Source organism: Triticum aestivum, chromosome 1D (assembly GCF_018294505.1).
Source record: "Triticum aestivum cultivar Chinese Spring chromosome 1D, IWGSC CS RefSeq v2.1, whole genome shotgun sequence".
NCBI classification, from domain to species: Eukaryota; Viridiplantae; Streptophyta; class Magnoliopsida; order Poales; family Poaceae; genus Triticum; species Triticum aestivum.
Genome location: NC_057796.1, coordinates 253,868,744 through 253,887,675, shown reverse-complemented (window position 1 = coordinate 253,887,675; position 18,932 = coordinate 253,868,744). Strand labels below are relative to the sequence as shown.

The 18,932-nt window shown below is 45.7% G+C and overlaps 2 protein-coding genes across 3 annotated transcripts; both read right to left on the bottom strand.

Moving 5' to 3' along the window:
- LOC123181297 (transmembrane and coiled-coil domain-containing protein 4) lies at positions 1-4,697 on the bottom strand. The gene is made up of 15 exons (XM_044593556.1): positions 4,195-4,697; positions 4,026-4,107; positions 3,544-3,942; positions 3,273-3,438; positions 3,034-3,186; positions 2,841-2,938; positions 2,533-2,624; positions 2,193-2,263; positions 1,973-2,108; positions 1,816-1,875; positions 1,634-1,716; positions 1,344-1,420; positions 1,171-1,241; positions 990-1,047; positions 1-905 (listed from the first exon to the last, which is right to left on the bottom strand). The coding sequence occupies exons 1-15, from the start codon at positions 4,413-4,415 to the stop codon at positions 765-767; spliced, it is 1,908 nt and encodes a 635-aa protein (XP_044449491.1). The 5' UTR covers positions 4,416-4,697; the 3' UTR covers positions 1-764.
- A 1,675-nt stretch (positions 4,698-6,372) lies between these two features.
- On the bottom strand, positions 6,373-10,524 carry LOC123181298 (uncharacterized). 2 transcript variants are annotated; one of them, XR_006491631.1, is made up of 5 exons: positions 9,512-9,533; positions 8,555-8,781; positions 7,288-7,453; positions 6,987-7,206; positions 6,373-6,750 (listed from the first exon to the last, which is right to left on the bottom strand). XR_006491631.1 is itself a non-coding variant. In XM_044593557.1 (4 exons), the coding sequence occupies exons 1-4, from the start codon at positions 10,286-10,288 to the stop codon at positions 7,426-7,428; spliced, it is 606 nt and encodes a 201-aa protein (XP_044449492.1). In that variant the 5' UTR covers positions 10,289-10,524; the 3' UTR covers positions 7,288-7,425. The 2 variants fall into 2 exon arrangements, 1 of the variants encoding a protein (XP_044449492.1); XM_044593557.1 differs by lacking the exons at positions 6,373-6,750; positions 6,987-7,206; positions 9,512-9,533 and adding exons at positions 9,714-9,810; positions 10,035-10,524.
- Positions 10,525-18,932: the final 8,408 nt, after the last annotated feature.

Genomic DNA, 18,932 nt, shown 5'->3' with positions numbered 1-18,932 from the left:
CAGGTCAGAGACAGGCGCCGCGAGCGAGCGAGACGGGGGATTCTCTCCCGATGTCGCGAGGCGGGTGCGCTATCCCGGGGAAGTCATGCGGATCGGGCCGAAAAAAACTCGTGGCTCCGAGCGTCCAAATGTCCAGAAATATTGGCCCGGGTCATATCTTCCGCGCGGGCTTCCCACCCAGGGAATGGGCCGGGATCCCAAATGAGCCCAATGTTCTATTAAATCCCTCCTTAAGGACAAGAGGGGGATAGATCTCTGAAGTTCTCAACCGAATCGAACAAGGAGATCGCTGCATTGGCATCAAAATTTTCCTCCTTCAACGCAAATAAAGACCTGACCCATGATTTGAGATGTTTTCTCAGGATCTTCAATTTAGCATCAATCCTCTTAGCAACATCTGTATAATGTGTGGGCTGCAGCCATACAGGGACAAACAATTCTCATGCTCAACCCACCCAATTTTCAAACCTGACAATGTTGCTCCTAACCACAAGGAATGCGATCCGATCTTGAGTTGAATAGTTTGATCCGGCATAAAATGACATATCTTCTAAACTCACGGTGTCAGCTTTTTACTCGCATGTGTATTTCGCTAGTCAAACATTTCTATGAAAATGCTGAGACTTATGGATAAAACGGACTACAAGTACCCTGATCGTTTTTTCCTTTCCCTTACAACAAAAGTTTCCTTTATTAGCTACAGCCTTTGGTGACTACATTCATCACAGATAACACCGTTCCTGAGTAGCAGAAGTTCATCGCGGTTATTTCGATCTGGGCGTGCTGGACCTGGGCGTGGAGGGGGAGAACACCGGGTAGTAAGTATTCAGCTCCAGCTGCTCCAGGATCTGCTGCATGAGTCCCAGGTAGGAGGAGTGCCCGACGACGAGCTCGCTAACGTCAACCTGCGTGAGTCGAGCAGCAACCTAGTCAAGAAAAGTACTCCGAGTTCACTCAGTCGAGTGCGCCAAGCAAGCAAGCAGACGTACATTTTCAACTCCGGGGACTTGGACCGCCTGGATGCCAGCCAAGCCTTGCGTGAGCAGACTGCACGAGAGGCTAGTTTGTCAGAGCGTTCAGAGGGCTGCGTGCATCGCTCGATGCAGAGGCCGAGGTTTTTCCCCCTCTCTTTTCCACGAAAAACAAAGAGCATTCAGGGTTACGAGTTACCTCGCCCGGAAAGTGACGCCGAGGATCCAGTCCTTGGTGGAGTACACGTTCACAAGCCTTCCAGCAACCATCTACACATACGTACATATGGGTTCAGCTGTGTAGGATTTCACATATAAGAACCATTGGTTGCGGTTTCCTGGGAGAAGAAGGTCAATAACTTCTGCCCTTACCTTCCTGGCAGGCCCCCACAACTCGTCATTAACTGAAATCGGTGCACCTATCAGCACAGCCCTCTCGACGATTCCCTCTGTTCATGTTCAATTTGTCAGCTGAATAAACAACTAACTCCATATTGGCAGACATTTAGCGCCCAGGGCTCGTTTCGAATGAGAAGCTTTCGCAAAATGTTCATATAAACCAGAAAAGTTCCTCAGCTCCAAGCGGTCCATATGGGCTAACATTTACAGTATGTACTTAATTATGCTCCTGCATGGTCTAGAAAAAAACACAGGATACATACCGTTATTGCCCGAAAGAGCTAATTCCTGCAAACATTTGAACACGACACGCGCACCGAGTGAAAAACCTATGAGAGTGACAGGCCTGGAAATGATTGTGATATGGGGGGAGAAAATTAGCTCCATGCAGACACAAGGGTTTACTGAATTATTTAGATTGCAGGTATGATTCAGGTATAGGTACCTGCTTCCTTGCAGTCCATTGAGCAACACTTCAGCAAGCATTATCCCAACCTTATCTGATCTGGAATCATCTACTAGATTTATCAGGTAGAAAAGATTACAAGAACGCAGGCTAAGTTAGAAAGGATAATAAACTACGAAATAGTGGAGGAAGGCACCTGTCAATAGCAACGGACCATGTGCTGTCAATAAAATCTGCAGCAGCTACCAAGGTAGCAGGCCATGCAAATGCTGAAATTATACCGCTTAACACAGTCTGCATCGCGCCTTCCCTCATCAGCTCCATTGCAAATCCTGCAGTGATAACCGCAACTCTTAATAAAATTATTTAAAGCGTGGGCGCAATGCACATTATGCATGATGAATCAAGAACATTACTTGATGCGAGAAAATCCTGTATTGCTGTACTCAAGGCAATTATATGCTTAGTCTCCCACTGAAGAATGTACCTGCCAATTGCCAGTGAGAATTGCAAAGGGTGTCTAGTTATGCATGGTAAGATTCTTCTTGAAAACAATTACTCAATGCAAGCTTGTTGCTAAAAAATGAATTACGCGGAACTCACCTCTATCCATGTTATCTGAATTTCTTCTATCATAAATCTAATTTCTGGTGTTTGTTTACTTGTTGCAACATTAAAGCATAAGAATATGCTGCTATGGGCATATAAATAAGAAGAGCTGTGCTCAGCAACTACTACTGTATTAGAAAAAAGTACCTCTCTAAGTTAGTTTTCCATCCTTCCCACGGCTTTAAAAAATCGTCTTCATTAAAAGCGAATCCAGAAACCATGATGCAGACTGCTAGGCGCTGCAAGAGAAAAAAAAAACCCATGAAACCCAGTTCATCTTATCAGTAAACAGCATTGTACCCCCTCAATAAAGAAATATAAGAGCGTTTAGCTCACTAAAGTGGTGATCTAAATGCTCTTATATTTCTTTACGGAGGGAGTAATTGTTAAGGAAAATACAGCAAGACAGTGCATTGGATGGACCAGTGTACAACTGAAAGAGAACAAACACCTACACCCTGGTTATGGTTCTGGCCGAGGGCTTTGAACTCGAATTCTTTCACATTCCCAATTCTTTTGGCCATTTTGGAACCAGTTAACCCAGCTCCAGCAGCTGATTCCAACCAAAGATGACGATTAGTTACTGTGGACGATTAAAGACTTGTGGATCATCATCTAATCTAATGGAGCAAAATGTGGAAGGCACACCTCCAAATGATGCAGCAACTGCTACTGAGCCAGCGGTGTGTCCAGCAGCAGTGGCTATAGCAGCAAATCCGCTAGCCCCAATAACAGGGACAAGTGCGTGCAACGTCGGAGCAAGAGCAGTGAACCCTGCAGCAATCGCTGGAGCAGCTAGACCTGTAAAAAGATTCAGCCAACTAGTTCAGCAGATCGCGGAGCAATCTCATCAAGATTGCTTTTGACAGTGTTTAACATATCATCACCCCCGGAGATGGCCATGAGCGTCCCTCCGGTCAAGGCGGCGGCGCCGATGATCCCCCCGCGCCTCCATTTCTGCCACCTGCTTCTCGGCGACGTACTTTCACGCGATTTCTCTTCCTCTTTCGCTGCAGCCATAGCAGAGCAAGCAACCATTATCTCGATAGCTTCCTACAATGCCAAAGGTGTTCGATGCCAAAGGCAAATTCAGCACGGTTGGAACTAGCTAGCACGCTGCTTCATTATGCGCATTCTGGAGGAATGGAGGTTGCTTACCATCTTGATCCACTTGACGTCGAGCCAAGTCGCGATCAGCCGGAGCGCAACGCGGTGGCGGGCGTCGTAGCCCTTCCTGATGCGGGGGGATCCCATGCCGTCCTCGTCCATGTTCACGTCCGCCACGCAGGCTGAGAGGAGCATGTACAGCACCGCCATCTTCCGGTAGTCCTTGGAGCGCCCGCCGCCGCCCGGCGACGACGGCGACCCGTCGTCAGCCGGTTCTTCGTCATTGTCGGCGCCGAACACGTGTTGTTTGAACAAGTTGCCCGCTGCAACGTCGTTCTCCAGGCCCATCGCCATCGCGTCGACGGCTTTGGCGAGCGCGAGCTCGAGGTCGGACCTATCGGCGGCGGCCTTCTCGCCGTCGTCTTCGTCCTCGAACACTTTCCGGAGGAACTGCGCGCGCGAGGAAACGTCACACGATACGTCGAAATGGGGGCGGAATTCAACGCGGACGATGCGGCATTGTTGGCACGTACGGCTCCAATGTGGTGCTTGGGCTCGGATGTCGCCGCCGTCTTCTCCACGCCCGGCCAGGCCTTGGGGTCGATCTCGAGAAACCTGAGAATTAAAACGCGACGCGCGCGCCATGACACGCCGGATCAAGAGACGGAGCATGCATGTGAGAGGTAGGGGGTGAGGGGTGACCTGAGGACGGGGCGGAGGAGGCCGCGGGAGTCGTGGGTCCAGAGGTCGCGGCCGTCGGGGTCGTCGCTGGAGAGGACGGCCGTCTCAGGGTCCGGGCCCTCGTCGAGGCCGTGGGAGCCGAGAAGGACGCGCTGGTGGATCTGCGCCTGGCGGAGCGCGAGCGCGAGGAGCGCACCCGCAGCGTACCGCTGCGTCTGGCTCAGCGTCGACGACGTGGCCATTGCCCGGCGGTGTCCACTGCGCCGAGAGCGCTGCGGGGCCAACGAAATCCGCGACCTTGCCGATGTTGGCAGCCTTTAGCCGCGCGTGCGGCCGAATCGGCTCCGGGCGATATTGCGTGCAACCCGACTGGCTTCGGAGGATCGGAGGTGCGGCGCGGAGAACGAACTCCCGAACGAACGCTCACATGCACGTACGTCAGCCCGCACCCATCATGCAACATGGAAACCTTCCACGGAATAACTTTTTTTTAATATTTACTTTTAAAAAAAGTGACCAACCCGGGCTAGACTAGCCTGTTGGCATTTTTTTTATAGAAGAAAACTCCGTGAGCACCACGCACTCAAGCCGAGACTTGAACCCTGATGGGCTGGCCGCGAACTCCGGCGCCTTGCCGACTGAGCTACACTCAATTCTCATTAATATTTACTTGCAAAAGAGCCCAACGTGATATAAAAGAAAATACTATACTCCCCTAACCTAATAACCATGACCTACACCATGTGACGAGTGCTATCAAGATTTGGAGTCGTGACTCTTTTGGGTCTATTCGCAAGCAGATTTTAAATTTGAAACACCGCTAGGTACCATTAGATCTGCACCGGTCACTGCGACTTCTTTAGCGGATGAAAGATCAATTGAATCACTACTCTGTGAGGAGATTAAGGCGAGGCAACGCTCCAGGATGGGCTGGCTCCGTGAGGGAGACCGGGATACAGATTTCTTCCATGCTCGTGCTACAGCTCAGAAATGTACTAACAAAGTTCACTGTTTTGTCCGGGATGATGGTTCTCTTTGTGATTCACAAATGGAGATTAAAAGTATGATGCATAAATCTTATGAGAACCTTTTCACTTCCGATCCTTGTGATGATGCTAACGTTGTTTTTTATGCTATTTCGCATAAATTTACTAATGAGATGATTGTTGATTTATGTAAACCCTACAGTAATGAAGAGATCAAGACAACTCTTTTTCACATGGGGCCTACAAAGGCTCATGGTCCGGATGGCCTTCCCGCCCTATTCTACCACTCATTGGAATTTTTTTGGGCGACGGCGGTCAGAAGTTTATTGGAGGGAAGGTCCATTGCTGATGCTTTTTGTGACTCAGTGATTATGCTTATTCCAAAAATTGCAAGAGCCAATCATTTAAAGAATTTTCATCCGATTAGTCTGTGTAATTTTCTTTATAAGATTGCCTCCAAAGTTTTGGCTAATCGTCTGAAGTTACTTCTACCCGTTGTCATTTTTGAGTTTCAGAGTGCCTTTGTGCCTGACAGACTTATTACTGATAATACTCTGATTGCTTATGAATCTCTCCACACTATTAAACAACAGAGGGCTATCCGGACCATGTTGTGTACCAGATCTATTGTATACAAGAAGAAGGTTGCGTAGTAGACATCAGGGAGCACTACAACCTTTTTGATAAGTATATGTAAATGACATATTGTCGATCGGAAATGATGTAGAATTTTTTGGAAATCACTAGTACAAATGCCCGTGCGTTGCACCGGGCGAAAAATGAAATATAACCTGCTCCAGTGGCATTATGCAATATTTGTTGATCTAATTTTGTAAACGTCAGAAATAAGGTTACACTGAGTATTTTTTGTAAATCAATGTATTATTTCTTAATTTATACATGGCAGGTGGAAGGAGATAATGATGAACTCACCTGATGGCTTGTTGTCTTTGCTGCCAGCGCTGATGCTGGCGGACGAGGTGACAGCGGCGATGCCCGCAAAGCGACGTGCAAAGTTGAGTTGCTAAGTAGCTTATTTGACCAAAAGACTTACTACGTTATAAGAGTGTTGTATATGTATATATTTATATAAGTACAAATGCCCGTGGAAAAAATGACTTGAATGGAACTGTAGTACAATACTTGAACAACATCATCAAAAGTGTTTTGCATCATCGCAAGTGTACTACTATTATCATACATACACATTGCATGTGGTAATATTCAGAAAATTCATTCATAGACGAATGCTTTATAAATGAGCACCGAAACATCACCATGGGTGTACATATATTCAAAAATTCAGATAACAAATAGTTGTATCATATCAGTGATTCCCTACACACAAAAAAGGGTATCACTGAACATATTGGATCGCATCTTCACCAAGTGGTAGCTCAGACTGCCTTGTACAAAGTTTGCACCCAGTAATCGGAAATCCTATATAGAAGTAAAATGTACAAGGAATTGCATACCAGTACACCAATCCAATAGCATTGGGCTCTGCTTTGTATGCTGAAGCTTATTGTTTGTGAGTGACTGAAAGTATTACCATCAGCACTGGAGTGTATCCAGATTCAGGCATGTGTATCTATTACAATTCAAATATAAAATTAGCTTCCATGCAAAAGAAAAACTTAGATATAAAATTAGCTTCCATGCAAAAGAAAAACTTAGCTTAAAGAAATTGTACTCTAAAATGCCTGATATTGTACTATTTTGAAGATCTCTGGAGACGATCTTTCCTTCCTTGGTCGTGTGTCTAAGTGTACAGATTAATTAGGTCATACCACTCAATAATAAGGGTGGGAGGGAAGTGCCACTCACCGAAGCATAGGAACGGCTCGGCTAATGACGACCTTGATAAACTGCAAATCACAATGTCAAATCACACCCGGGATCAGCGCATTTGCCTGCACACTAATTGAAGTGTGCCCTTCGCTGCAGCATACAGTGGCCACCAGGACGCGGAGGGCTATTGTCATAACATTCAGATATCAAAATCCTTGAATGGTGACCTCCAATAGTCTTATTATCCTCCTTATTTCTGCATGTAAGCCAACACAAACATGAACACCACGTCTAGTGATCCCTCTACCAGCTCAAAAGGCCATTCTTTGTTTCGGACCTCTATTGGAAGCCCGCCTCAGCTCGTCGATGCATCGGCTGAGACTGTTGCTCGTCAGTGCTTCCCATGGCGCCTCCATCTTTTTGGCCAATAGAAATCTTCGTCTCCGCTTCCTCCAAAAAGCTCACCGCCTATCAGCTAAGCTTCTGCGATGATGGTTATTGTGCTGCATAAAGGAAAAGTAAAATAGTATGATAAACTTTTGGGTGCCAACAGAAGCAGATTCAACTAAATATCTTAAAGATGTGATATGAAAAACAAAGTAAATATTCATATTCTATGAAAGGTAAGTGCAATACGACTAATCTAGTAAAGTAATTTGGAATGTCGGCTTCACTAACTCTTTACCATCAACTAAATTGTGAGGAACCCATTTGTTTCACCATAAATAGAAACCAAAAAACTTTCAATCTATTAGATAAAGTAAACTGATTAGGCGGCCTAATCAAAGATGTACGTCTATATCTGTTTAGGATTCATCAAAGAACACACTTGATGCGGTTAGAAATGCTATGCAAAATAAGTTAGCAAACCGCCGTAAAAGAGATGGATAATTTGATATATTATTCAGCAGAATATAATATAAATGGATGCAGTATTCAACTTTTACCAGGTCTAACTGATAAGGTTTACCATGAGACAAACCTGAATCCTTATAGCCGCAATTAAATTTTGCACAGCTGAATTATAATACTGGTAAAACAACTATACCACCATAAGTATTCTACCTAAACGGTTTCAATGGAGAGAACCTATACGCTCAAGGATTCCTGGGAGCAAGATGCAAGGAAAAGGACTAAAATACTGGGGGTAATGAAAGTTCCAATGTATAAAAACTTGCCCTTCTCATGTTCTTTGGTAAACACATATCTTACTCGAGCAATAAAATCGTTCCTACAAAATCGAAGGTCTGAATCTTTTCCATTATTAGATGAACATACAAAAACTTGCCCTCAGGCAAGAACTGCTTCAGTGAACAGATAACTTCAAATAGTCAGCCATGAAAACAACAGAGAAAGGGAAGTAAGAAAATATAGAATTTTTTCTCAGGTAATTAAATTAAAAGGAAAATGATTCCACCAAAAGACAGAAGCGTTGTCGTCCCACATACTTTAACAAAATAACCGTTGCCACAAGTAGCAACACAGCCAGCAATCGCACAGCAGCAGTCCAACACACATATCAGGCAGGACATGCACCAACATCAAACAAAAAAGTAGGTTTGATGTTCATGTAAACGAAAAGGGCATTTCTTGAGATTTATTACCGCATAAGGGAGAGTGTGGCTGGTGAAGAACAGGGGCGGGTCGTCATATTCTCCGCACATATGCACATGAAGCAGAGTGAAGCGATGGAGAACCGATAGGATAGGTCATGCTGGATCTGACAGCAGCAGGCGACGAAGACCAGCAGTGCAGCCACTGGCGGCGGAAACCTCCACATGCCCCTCCTCCTCGAGCTCTTAAACTGTGACTTCCGTGGTCGGCTCCAAACCTGCATTGAGCAGAACATCTCAGCAAAATGCAATACTGTACTCCATTAACTCAAGCAAGGAGAGAAAAAGAATATGTTCCATCAATGTTATTCTAATTTGATATTAATAAGAAATAATGTCAGAAGTACATCGGTCCTTGATTTTGTTTTCTTAGCTAGGGTCTCTTGTAGGTTGCAGTAGATGTATTAAGGAACTGAAACAAATCAAGTATGCATTTTTGTGCCGGCTGGAGACCTTCTGCTTTTGTATCTTGTTGTATACAATTCAAATGATGCAGAAATTACGAACTTGAGACTGAGACACCATGTAGTAGATTGGACATTGTTTGACATCAAACACATATTGAGGACTTACAACAATCTCTTGTGACAGGGCCACTAACAGCAATGGGGGAGTAATGCAACAGAAGTTCTATGCAAGGAGATTAATATAAATTAATAGAATTATAAAAAGCAAGGCAGCAGACCTCTTTAGAGAAGGCTAATGTTTATTTCTTAACTGGGGTACTAAAACCACACAAAAACTTATAAATACTACTCCCTCCGTCTCATAATGTAAGACGCTTTTTTACTCTAGTGTAGTGTCAAAAAACGTCTTATATTATGGGACGGAGGGAGTAATTCTGAAGAGTGAACAATATGAGATCAGTCTCCCTAGAATTAGTACGTACTACACAATGCGTCGACAGTATATGGAAAACAAAGACATGTGCATAATCTAGAAGACAACCATGCTAGCATATTCATGAGGCAGGGAAGACAACATATGAAATCTGAACTTGCATCATTGTACTGTTTAGGCTGTCCTTATACCACGTCTTTTGTTCAACATGTTCCTCTGCATTTTCACTTGAACAACTCTCTGTTGAACCAAAAGACAATACCACCAATGCCAATTACCAAGATGACAATAAACAAAAATTGTTAGCGACCTGTGAGAGTTTAGCCAACATATTCTGTAGCTGATGGTCCATCTTTGCAAGTAAAAATTCAGAATAGAGGTGTGTCTTTGTCAGCGGCTCGTCTAACCTGCAGAATCGTGCATCATTCTATCATTCCCTTGCTTATAGAAGCACTACTCACTGGACCACTCAACAATCACACAATTAAACTGCCCATGTAAGATTTGCCACACAATTTAATTAGCGAGATGAGTGTCCTCAACTGAAAGTGCATATATTAGTTCAAAAGGGAGGTGTGATAACTGAATTAATCAAGTAGATATTGAGGTTAATGTACATGTGTATTCCTACCTGAGCCTCTTGTAGGATTTGGGGAAGCTTTTTGGTGAGCCACTCGTCAAAGTCCTCCTGCAATGACGGCGGTTGGGTGGAGAGGATCTGGAGGATCTTGGCTGGCATGGGGCAGCTGTTGTACTCCTCGATGAGGCGTCGTACGGCAGGAGGCCCGGTCGGATCCGGGCGGATCTGGCCGGGGTGGATCCATTTTCGGCGGATTTGGCGTGGAGGCGGCCGGATCCGGCGAGATTGAGGGCCGGCGGCGCCATGGCCCTCGTGGAGGTCCCTGTTCAGCGAGAAAGAGGGAGAGATGTGAGAGGAGATCGAGAGGAAGGAGGAGAAGGCAGAGGGGCGAGGCGGCGGAGTGGCCGGAGGTCCGGCGGTGAAGGTCGCCGGCGGCGGGGCGTGGCAGAGGTGTGGATCGCCGGCGACGCGACTTGCGGGCGCGAGGGGAGCGAGGGCAGGACGGAGCTGCGGGCGGCGGTGCGGTTCGGGCCCGGGCGGGTTTATAGGGTTATTTTTGTAAAAGTGAAACGTTTTTTCAGAGTGCCACTAAAATAGGGAGTGCGGGTTGATTTCACGTAAACTCAGGGGCGTTTTTGCAAAATTGTCACGACGACGGGCGGCCAGAAGCAACCGCTAGTTTATTAGTAGGTCGAGATAAATGAGTGTTTGAAAGGAGTTTTTTAAAGAAAGACCTCGGTGAAGCTGCATACATATTGAGCATCAAGATCTATAAAGATAAATCAAGACGCTTGATAAGTTTTTCCAATGAGTACATACCTTGACAAGTTTTTGAAATAGTTGAAAATGGGACAGTCAAAGAAAGAGTTCTTGCCTGTGTTGCAAGGTGTGAAGCTGAGTAAGACTCAAAGCCCGACAACGGCAGAAGATAGAGAGAGAATGAAAGTCATTCCCTATGCCTCAGCCATAGGTTCTATAAAGTATGCCATGCTGTGTACCAGACCTATTGTATACCCTGCCCTGAGTTTGGCAAGGGAGTACAATTTTGATCTAGGAGTAGATCACTGGACAACGGTCAAAAATATCCTTAGAGGACTAAGGAAATATTTCTCGGTCATGGAGGTGATAAAGAGTTCGTCGTAAAGATTTACGTCGATGCAAGTTTTGACACCGATCTGGATGACTCTAAGTCACAATCCGGATACATATTGAAAGTGGGAGCAAGTAGCTAAAGTAGCTCCGTGCAGAGCATTGTAGACATAGAAATTTGCAAAATACATACGGATCTAAATTTGGCAGACCCGTTGACTAAACTTCTCTCGCAAGCAAAACATGATCACACCTTAGTACTCTTTGGGTGTTAATCACATGGCGATGTGGACTAGATTACTGATTCTAGTAAACCCTTTGAGTATTGGTCACATGGCGATGTGAACTATTGGTGTTAAATCACATGGTAATGTGAACTAGATTATTGACTCTAGTGCAAGTGGGAGACTAAAGGAAATATGCCCTAGATGCAATAATAAAGTTATTATTTATTTCCTTATTTCATGATAAATATTTATTATTCATGCTAGAATTGTATTAACCGGAAACTTGATACATGTGTGAATACATAGACAAAACAGAGTGTCCCTAGTATGCCTCTACTTGACTAGCTCGTTAATCAAAGATGGTTAAGTTTCCTAGCCATAGACATGTGTGGTCATTTGATGAACGGGATCACATCATTAGAGAATGATGTGATGGACAAGACCCATCCGTTAGCTTAGCATAATGATCGTTTAGTTTTATTGCTATTGCTTTCTTCATGACTTATACATGTTTCTCTGACTATGAGATTATGCAACTCCCGAATACCGGAGGAACACCTTGTGTGCTATCAAATGTCGCAACGTAACTGGGTGATTATAAAGATGCTCTACAGGTGTCTCCGAAGGTGTTTGTTGAGTTGGCATAGATCCAGATTAGGATTTGTCACTCCGTGTATCGGAGAGGTATCTCTGGGCCCTCTTGATAATGCACATCACTATAAGCCTTGCAAGCATTGTGACCAATGAGTTATTTGCGGGATGATGCATTACAGAACGAGTAAAGAGGCTTGCCGGTAACGAGATTGAACTAGGTATGTTGATACCGACGATCGAATCTCGGGCAAGTAACATACCGATGACAAAGGAAACAACGTATGTTGTTATGCGGTTTGACCGATAAAGATCTTCGTAGAATATGTAGGAGCCAATATGAGCATCCAGGTTCCGCTATTGGTTATTGACCGGAGATGTGTCTCGGTCATGTCTAGATAGTTCTCGAACCCGTAGGGTCCGCACGCTTAACGTTCGATGACGATTTGTATTATGAGTTATGTGATTTGATGTACCAAAGATTGTTCGGAGTCCCGTATGAGATCACGGACATGACGAGGAGTCTTGAAATGGTCGAGACGTAAAGATCGATATATCGGAAGGCTATATTCGGACATCGGGAAGGTTCCGATAGATTCGGGTATTTTTCGGAGTACTGAAGAGTTACGGGAATTCGCCGGGAGAAGTAATGGGCCTTATTGGGATTTAGTGGAGAAGGGGAGAAGGGCCAAGAGGTGGTGCACGCCTCCGCCTGCCCAAACCGAATTGGACAAGGGGTGGGGGTGCGCCCCCCTTTCCTTCTCCCTTTCCCTCTCTTTCCTTCTCTCCTACTCCGAATAGGAAAGAGGAGGGGAATCCTACTTGGACTGGGGAGTCCTAGTAGGATTCCCCACACCTGGCGCGCCCCCTTGAGCCGGCCACCTCTTCCCTTCCCTCCTTTATATACGTGGCCAGGGGGCACTCAAGATTTGTCTTAGTCGTGTGCGGTGCCCCCTCCACAGTTACACACCTCGGTCATATCGTCGTAGTGCTTAGGCGAAGCCTTGCGCCGGTAACTTCATCATCACCATTGCCACGCCGTCGTGCTGAAGGAACTCTCCCTCGACCTCAACTGGATCAAAAGCACGAGGGACGTCATCGAGCTGAACGTGTGCTGAACACGGTGGTGCTGTATGTTCGGTGCTAGGATCGGTCGGATCATGAAGACGTACGACTACATCAACCACGTTGATATAACGCTTCCGCTTTCGTTCTACGAGTGTACGTGGACACACTCTCCCCGCTCGTTGTTATGCATCACCTAGATAGATCTTGTGTAATCGTAGGCAAATTTTTGAAATTACTGCGTTTCCCAACATCTAGGTCTTCCACAATTGTAGCAATTACGGTCAGGACTTGATGATCTTTGCTCATAGTGTCTTGAATTGGAGCGTCTCTCTTTGCTCCTATTTTTGTAGAACTTGTTGAAGTTCTTCACCATTAGGCTTATCTCCTCATTGGATACTAGCTTGTCGCTTGATGTTGTAGGAGCATCACTTGAAGCATTGTATGCACCACTTGACTTGTTGTGGAGCTCCTCCTTATCCTTAAGTAACATCTCATGAGCAACAATCCTTCCAGTGACTTCCATGGTTTTGAGTTATTTGTAATTGGGCATCATTTGGATCAGTGTGCACATGGTATCATATTTTCCATCCAAGTCTCTAAGGATCTTCTTGATGATGAACTTATCGGTCATCTCTTCACTTCCTAAGCCGGCAATCTCATTTGTGATGTGAGCAAGCCTAGAGTATCGGCGACTCCTTCACCATCCTCCATCTTGAACTTGTAAGTTGACTTTGAAGCACATCCAAATTGGATTCCTTGACGAACTCGGTACCTTCGTTCATATCAACCAAATTATCCCAGATTTCCTTTGCATTCTTGAGGCGGCTAATCTTGTTGAACTCCTCAGGGCACAAACCGTTGAAGAGAATGTCACAAGCTTGATCATTCTATTGCAACATCTTGAATTTTTTTCGTGGTTGCTTCACTATCCGGTTCCATTTCATCCTAAAAGAATTCACCTTGTAAGCCAACACGAACAACATCCCAAACAACTAGGTTATGACCAAGAAATATGCATTTTCATCTCATGTTTCTGTTGGGAATCGTTGCATGGAAAACAAAAAAAAATTCTACGCACACACAATGATCTATCCATGGAGATGCATAGCAACGAGGGGGAGAGTGTGTCTACGTACCCTCGTAGACCGTAAGCGGAAGCGTTTAACAAGCGGTTGATGTAGTCGAACTTATTCACGCTCCAACTGATCAAGTACCGAACATACGACACCTCTGTGTTCTGCACACGTTCAGCTTGGTGATGTCCTCCGCCTTCTTGATCCAGCAAGACGGCGAGGTAGTAGATGAGTTCCGGCAGCACGACGGCATGGTGATAGTGATGTGATCTTCGCAGGGCTTCGCCTAAGCAGTACGAAAATATGACCGGGGGTGTAAACGGTGGAGGGGGGCGCCGCACATGGCTAGGCAATTGTCTGTTATGTGCTAGGCACCCCTCCCATATATATATATATATATATATATATATATATAGGTGGGAGGGAGGGAGGAGCAGCCAAAGGAGGCACCCAAGTAGGAGGAATCTGTTGGGGAACGCAACATGCAATTTCAAAAAAATTCCTACGCTCACGCAAGATCTATCTAGGAGATGCATAGCCACGAGAGGGGGAGAGTGTGTCCACGTACCCTCGTAGACCGAAAGTGGAAGCATTAGTTTAACGTGGTTGATGTAGTCGAACGTCTTCACGATCCAACCGATCAAGTACCGAACGTACGTCACCTCCCAGTTCAGCACACGTTCAGCTCGATGACGTCCCTCGAACTCTTGATCCAGCAGAGGGTTGAGGGAGAGTTTCATCAGCACGACGGTGTGGTGATGGTGATGGTGATGTGATCCGCGCAGGGCTTCGCCTAAGCACTACGACGCTATGACCAGAGGAGTAAACTGTGGAGGGGGGCACCGCACACGGCTAAGAACAATTGATGTGCTATGGGGTGCCCCCTGCCCCCGTATATAAAGGAGGCCTAGATGGGGCACGCCATGGGGGGAAACCGAATAGGACTCCAAGTCCTATTCGACCCCTTCCTTTCTTACGGAGGGGGAAATGGAAAGGGGAACGGAAGAGGAGAAGGAAAGGGGGGCGCTGTTGGAGAACATAGCAGAAATTCAAAATTTTCTACGCATCACCAAGATGAATCTATGGAGTAATCTAGCAACGAGGGGAAGGGGAGTGCATCTACATACCATTGTAGATCGCGATGCGGAAGCGTTGCAAGAACGCGGATGAAGGAGTCGTACTCGTAGCGATTCAGATCGCGGTTGATTCCGATCTAAGCGCCGAACCACGGCGCCTCCGCGTTCAACACATGTGTAGCCCGGTGACGTCTCCCACGCCTTGATCCAGCAAGGATAGAGGGAGAGGTTGGGGAAGACTCCGCCCAGTAGCAGCACGATGGCGTGGTGGTGATGGAGGAGCGTGGCAGTCCTGCAGGGCTTCGCCAAGCACCGCAGGAGAGGAGGAAGACATGGAAGAGGGAGAGGGCTGCGCCAGAACATGGGTTGCTGCTGCCCTCCCACCCCCCACATATATATAGGGGCAAGGGAGAGGGGGGGCCGGCCCCCTCAGATCCAATCTGAGGAGGGGGCGGCGGCCAGGGGGGTTGCCTTGCCCCCCAAGGCAAGGGGGGCGCCTCCCCTTAGGGTTCCCCCAAACCCCCAGGCGCATGGGCCCTGGGAGGGAAGGCGCCCAGCCCACTAAGGGGCTGGTCCCTCTCCACATACAGCCCATAGGGCCCTCCGGGGCTGGTGGCCCCTCCCGGTGGACCCCGGAACCCTTCGGTGGTCCCGGTACATTACCGGTGACGCCCGAAACTCTTCCAGTGGCCAAAACGGGACTTCCCATATATAAATCTTTACCTCCGGACCATTCCGGAACTCTCGTGACGTCCGGGATCTCATCCGGGACTCCGAACAACATTCGGTAACCACGTATATGTATTCCCTATAACCCTAGCGTCATCGAACCTTAAGTGTGTAGACCCTACGGGTTCGGGAACCATGCAGACATGACCGAGACGTTCTCCAGCCAATAACCAACAGCGGGATCTGGATAACCATGTTGGCTCCCACATGTTCCACGATGAACTCATCGGATGAACCACGATGTCGGGGATTCAATCAATCCCGTATACAATTCCCTTTGTCAATCGGTATGTTACTTGCCCGAGATTCGATCGTCGGTATCCCGATACCTTGTTCAATCTCGTTACCGGCAAGTCTCTTTACTCGTTCCGTAACACATCATCCCGTGATCAACTCCTTGGTCACATTGTGCACATTATGATGATGTCCTACCGAGTGGGCCTAGAGATACCTCTCCGTTTACACGGAGTGACAAATCCCATAACTCGATTCGTGCCAACCCAACAGACACTTTCGGAGATACCTGTAGTGCACCTTTATAGCCACCCAGTTACGTTGTGACGTTTGGTACACCCAAAGCATTCCTACGGTATCCGGGAGTTGCACAATCTCATGGTCTAAGGAAATGATACTTGACATTAGAAAAGCTCTTAGCAAACGAACTACACGATCTTGTGCTAGGCTTAGGATTGGGTCTTGTCCATCACATCATTCTCCTAATGATGTGATCCCGTTATCAACGACATCCAATGTCCATGGTCAGGAAACCGTAACCATCTATTGATCAACGAGCAAGTCAACTAGAGGCTTACTAGGGACATGGTGTTGTCTATGTATCCACACATGTATCTGAGTTTCCTATCAATACAATTCTAGCATGGATAATAAACGATTATCATGAACAAGGAAATATAATAATAACCAATTTATTATTGCCTCTAGGGCATATTTCCAACAGTCTCCCACTTGCACTAGAGTCAATAATCTAGTTCACATCACCATGTGATTAACACTCACAGGTCACATCACCATGTGACCAACATCCAAAGAGTTTACTAGAGTCAACAATCTAGTTCACATCACTATGTGATTAACACTCAATGAGTTCTGGTTTGATCATGTTATGCTTGTGAGAGAGGTTATTAGTCAACGGGTCTGAACCTTTCAGATCCGTGTGTGCTTTACGAATATCTATGTCATCTTGTGGATGCTACCACGCGCTACTTGGAGCCATTTAAAATAACTGCTCTACTATACGAATCCGGTTTACTACTCAGAGTCATCCGGATTAGTGTCAAAGTTCACATCGACGTAACCCTTTACGACGAACTCCTTTTCACCTCCATAATCGAGAAAATTCCTTAGTCCACTAGATACTAAGGATAAGTTCGACCGCTGTCATGTGATCCATTCCCGGATCACTATTGTACCCCTTGACCAACTCATGGCAAGGCACACTTCATGTGCGGTACACAGCATAGCATACTGTAGAGCCTACGTCTAAAGCATAGGGGACGACCTTCGTCCTTTCTCTCTCTTCTGCTGTGGTCAGGTCTTGAGTCTTACTCAATACTCACACCTTGTAACACAGCCAAGAACTCCTTCTTTGCTGGTCTATTTTGAACTGCTTCAAAATCTTGTCACGGTATGTATTCATTTGAAAGTACAAGCGGTTTTTGATCTATCCTTATAGATCTTGATGCTCAATGTTCAAGCAGCTTAACCCAGGTTTTCCATTGAAAAACACTTTTCAAATAACCCTGTATGCTTTCCAGAAATTCTACATCATCTCTGATCAACAATATATACTCATCAGAAATTCTATAGTGCTCCCACTCACTTCTTTGGAAATACAAGTTTCTCATAAACTTTGTATAAACCCAAAATCTTTGATCATCTCATCAAAGCGTATATTCTGACTCCGAGATGCTTGCTCTAATCCATGGAAGGATCGCTGGAGCTAGCATACCTTTTAGCATCCTTAGGATCGACAAAACCTTTCTGATTGTATCACATACAACCTTTCCTTACGAAAACTGGTAAGGAAACTTGTTTTGACATCCATCTGCCAGATTTCATAAATGCAGCTAATGCTAACATGATTCTGACGGACTTAAGCATCACTACGGATGAGAAAATCTCATCGTAGTCAACTCCTTGAACTTGTGAAAATACTCTTTGCCACAAGTCGAGCTTCATAGACGGTAACATTACCGTCCACGTCCGTCTTCTTCTTAAAGATCCATTTATCTCAATGGCTTGCCGATCATCGGGCAAGTTCACCAAAGTCCATGCTTTGTTCTGATACATGGATCCTATCTCGGATTTCATGGCTTCTAACCATTTGTCGGAATATGGGCCCACCATCGCTTCTCCATAGCTCGTAGGTTCAGTATTGTCTCACAACATGACTACCAAGACAGGATTACGTACCACTCTGAAGTAGTACGCATCCTTATCGACCTACGAGGTTTGGTAGTGACTTGATCCGAAGTTTCATGATCATATCATAAGCTTCCACTTCAATTGGTGTAGGTTCCACATGAACAACTTCCTGTGCCCTGCTACACACTAGTTGAAGTTATGGTTCAATAACCTCATCAAGTCTCCACCATCCTCCCACTCAATTCTTTTGAGAGAAACTTTTCCTCGAGAAAGGACCTGTTTCTAGAAACAATCACTTTTGCTTCCAGATCTGAAATAGGAGGTATACCCAACTGTTTTGGGTATTCTATGAAGATGCATTTATTCGCTTTGGGTTCGAGCTTATCAGCCTGAAACTTTTCCACATAAGCGTCGCAGCCCCAGACTTTTAAGAAACGACAACTTAGGTTTCTCTAAACGGTGTCGTCTCAACGGAATTGCGTGGTGCCCTATTTAAAGTGAATGTGGTTGTCTCTAATGCTTAACCCATAAACGATAGTGGTAATTCGATAAGAGACATCATGGTATGCACCATATCCAATAGGGTGTAGTTATGATGTTCGGACACACCATCACATTGTGGTGTTCCAGGCGGTATTAATTGTGAAACACTTTCCACAATGTCTTAATTGTGTGCCAAACTCGTAACTCAGATATCTCTATGATCATATC

Bases quoted from the DNA above. Each gene is read 5' to 3' on its own strand.
- LOC123181298 (XM_044593557.1), bottom strand. From the start codon at position 10,288: ATGGCGCCGCCGGCCCTCAATCTCGCCGGATCCGGCCGCCTCCACGCC. The intron at 8,782-9,713 runs GTCGCTAACAAT...TGCTCAATGCAG, and splicing joins TGTTGGCTAAACTCTCACAG to GTTTGGAGCCGACCACGGAA. The intron at 7,454-8,554 runs GTAATAAATCTC...TCCTTTATGCAG, and splicing joins GCCACACTCTCCCTTATGCG to CACAATAACCATCATCGCAG.
- LOC123181297 (XM_044593556.1), bottom strand. From the start codon at position 4,415: ATGGCCACGTCGTCGACGCTGAGCCAGACGCAGCGGTACGCTGCGGGT. The intron at 3,943-4,025 runs GTACGTGCCAAC...TCGCGCGCGCAG, and splicing joins CCAAGCACCACATTGGAGCC to TTCCTCCGGAAAGTGTTCGA. The intron at 1,876-1,972 runs GTGCCTTCCTCC...AGATGATTCCAG, and splicing joins TGGTCCGTTGCTATTGACAG to ATCAGATAAGGTTGGGATAA.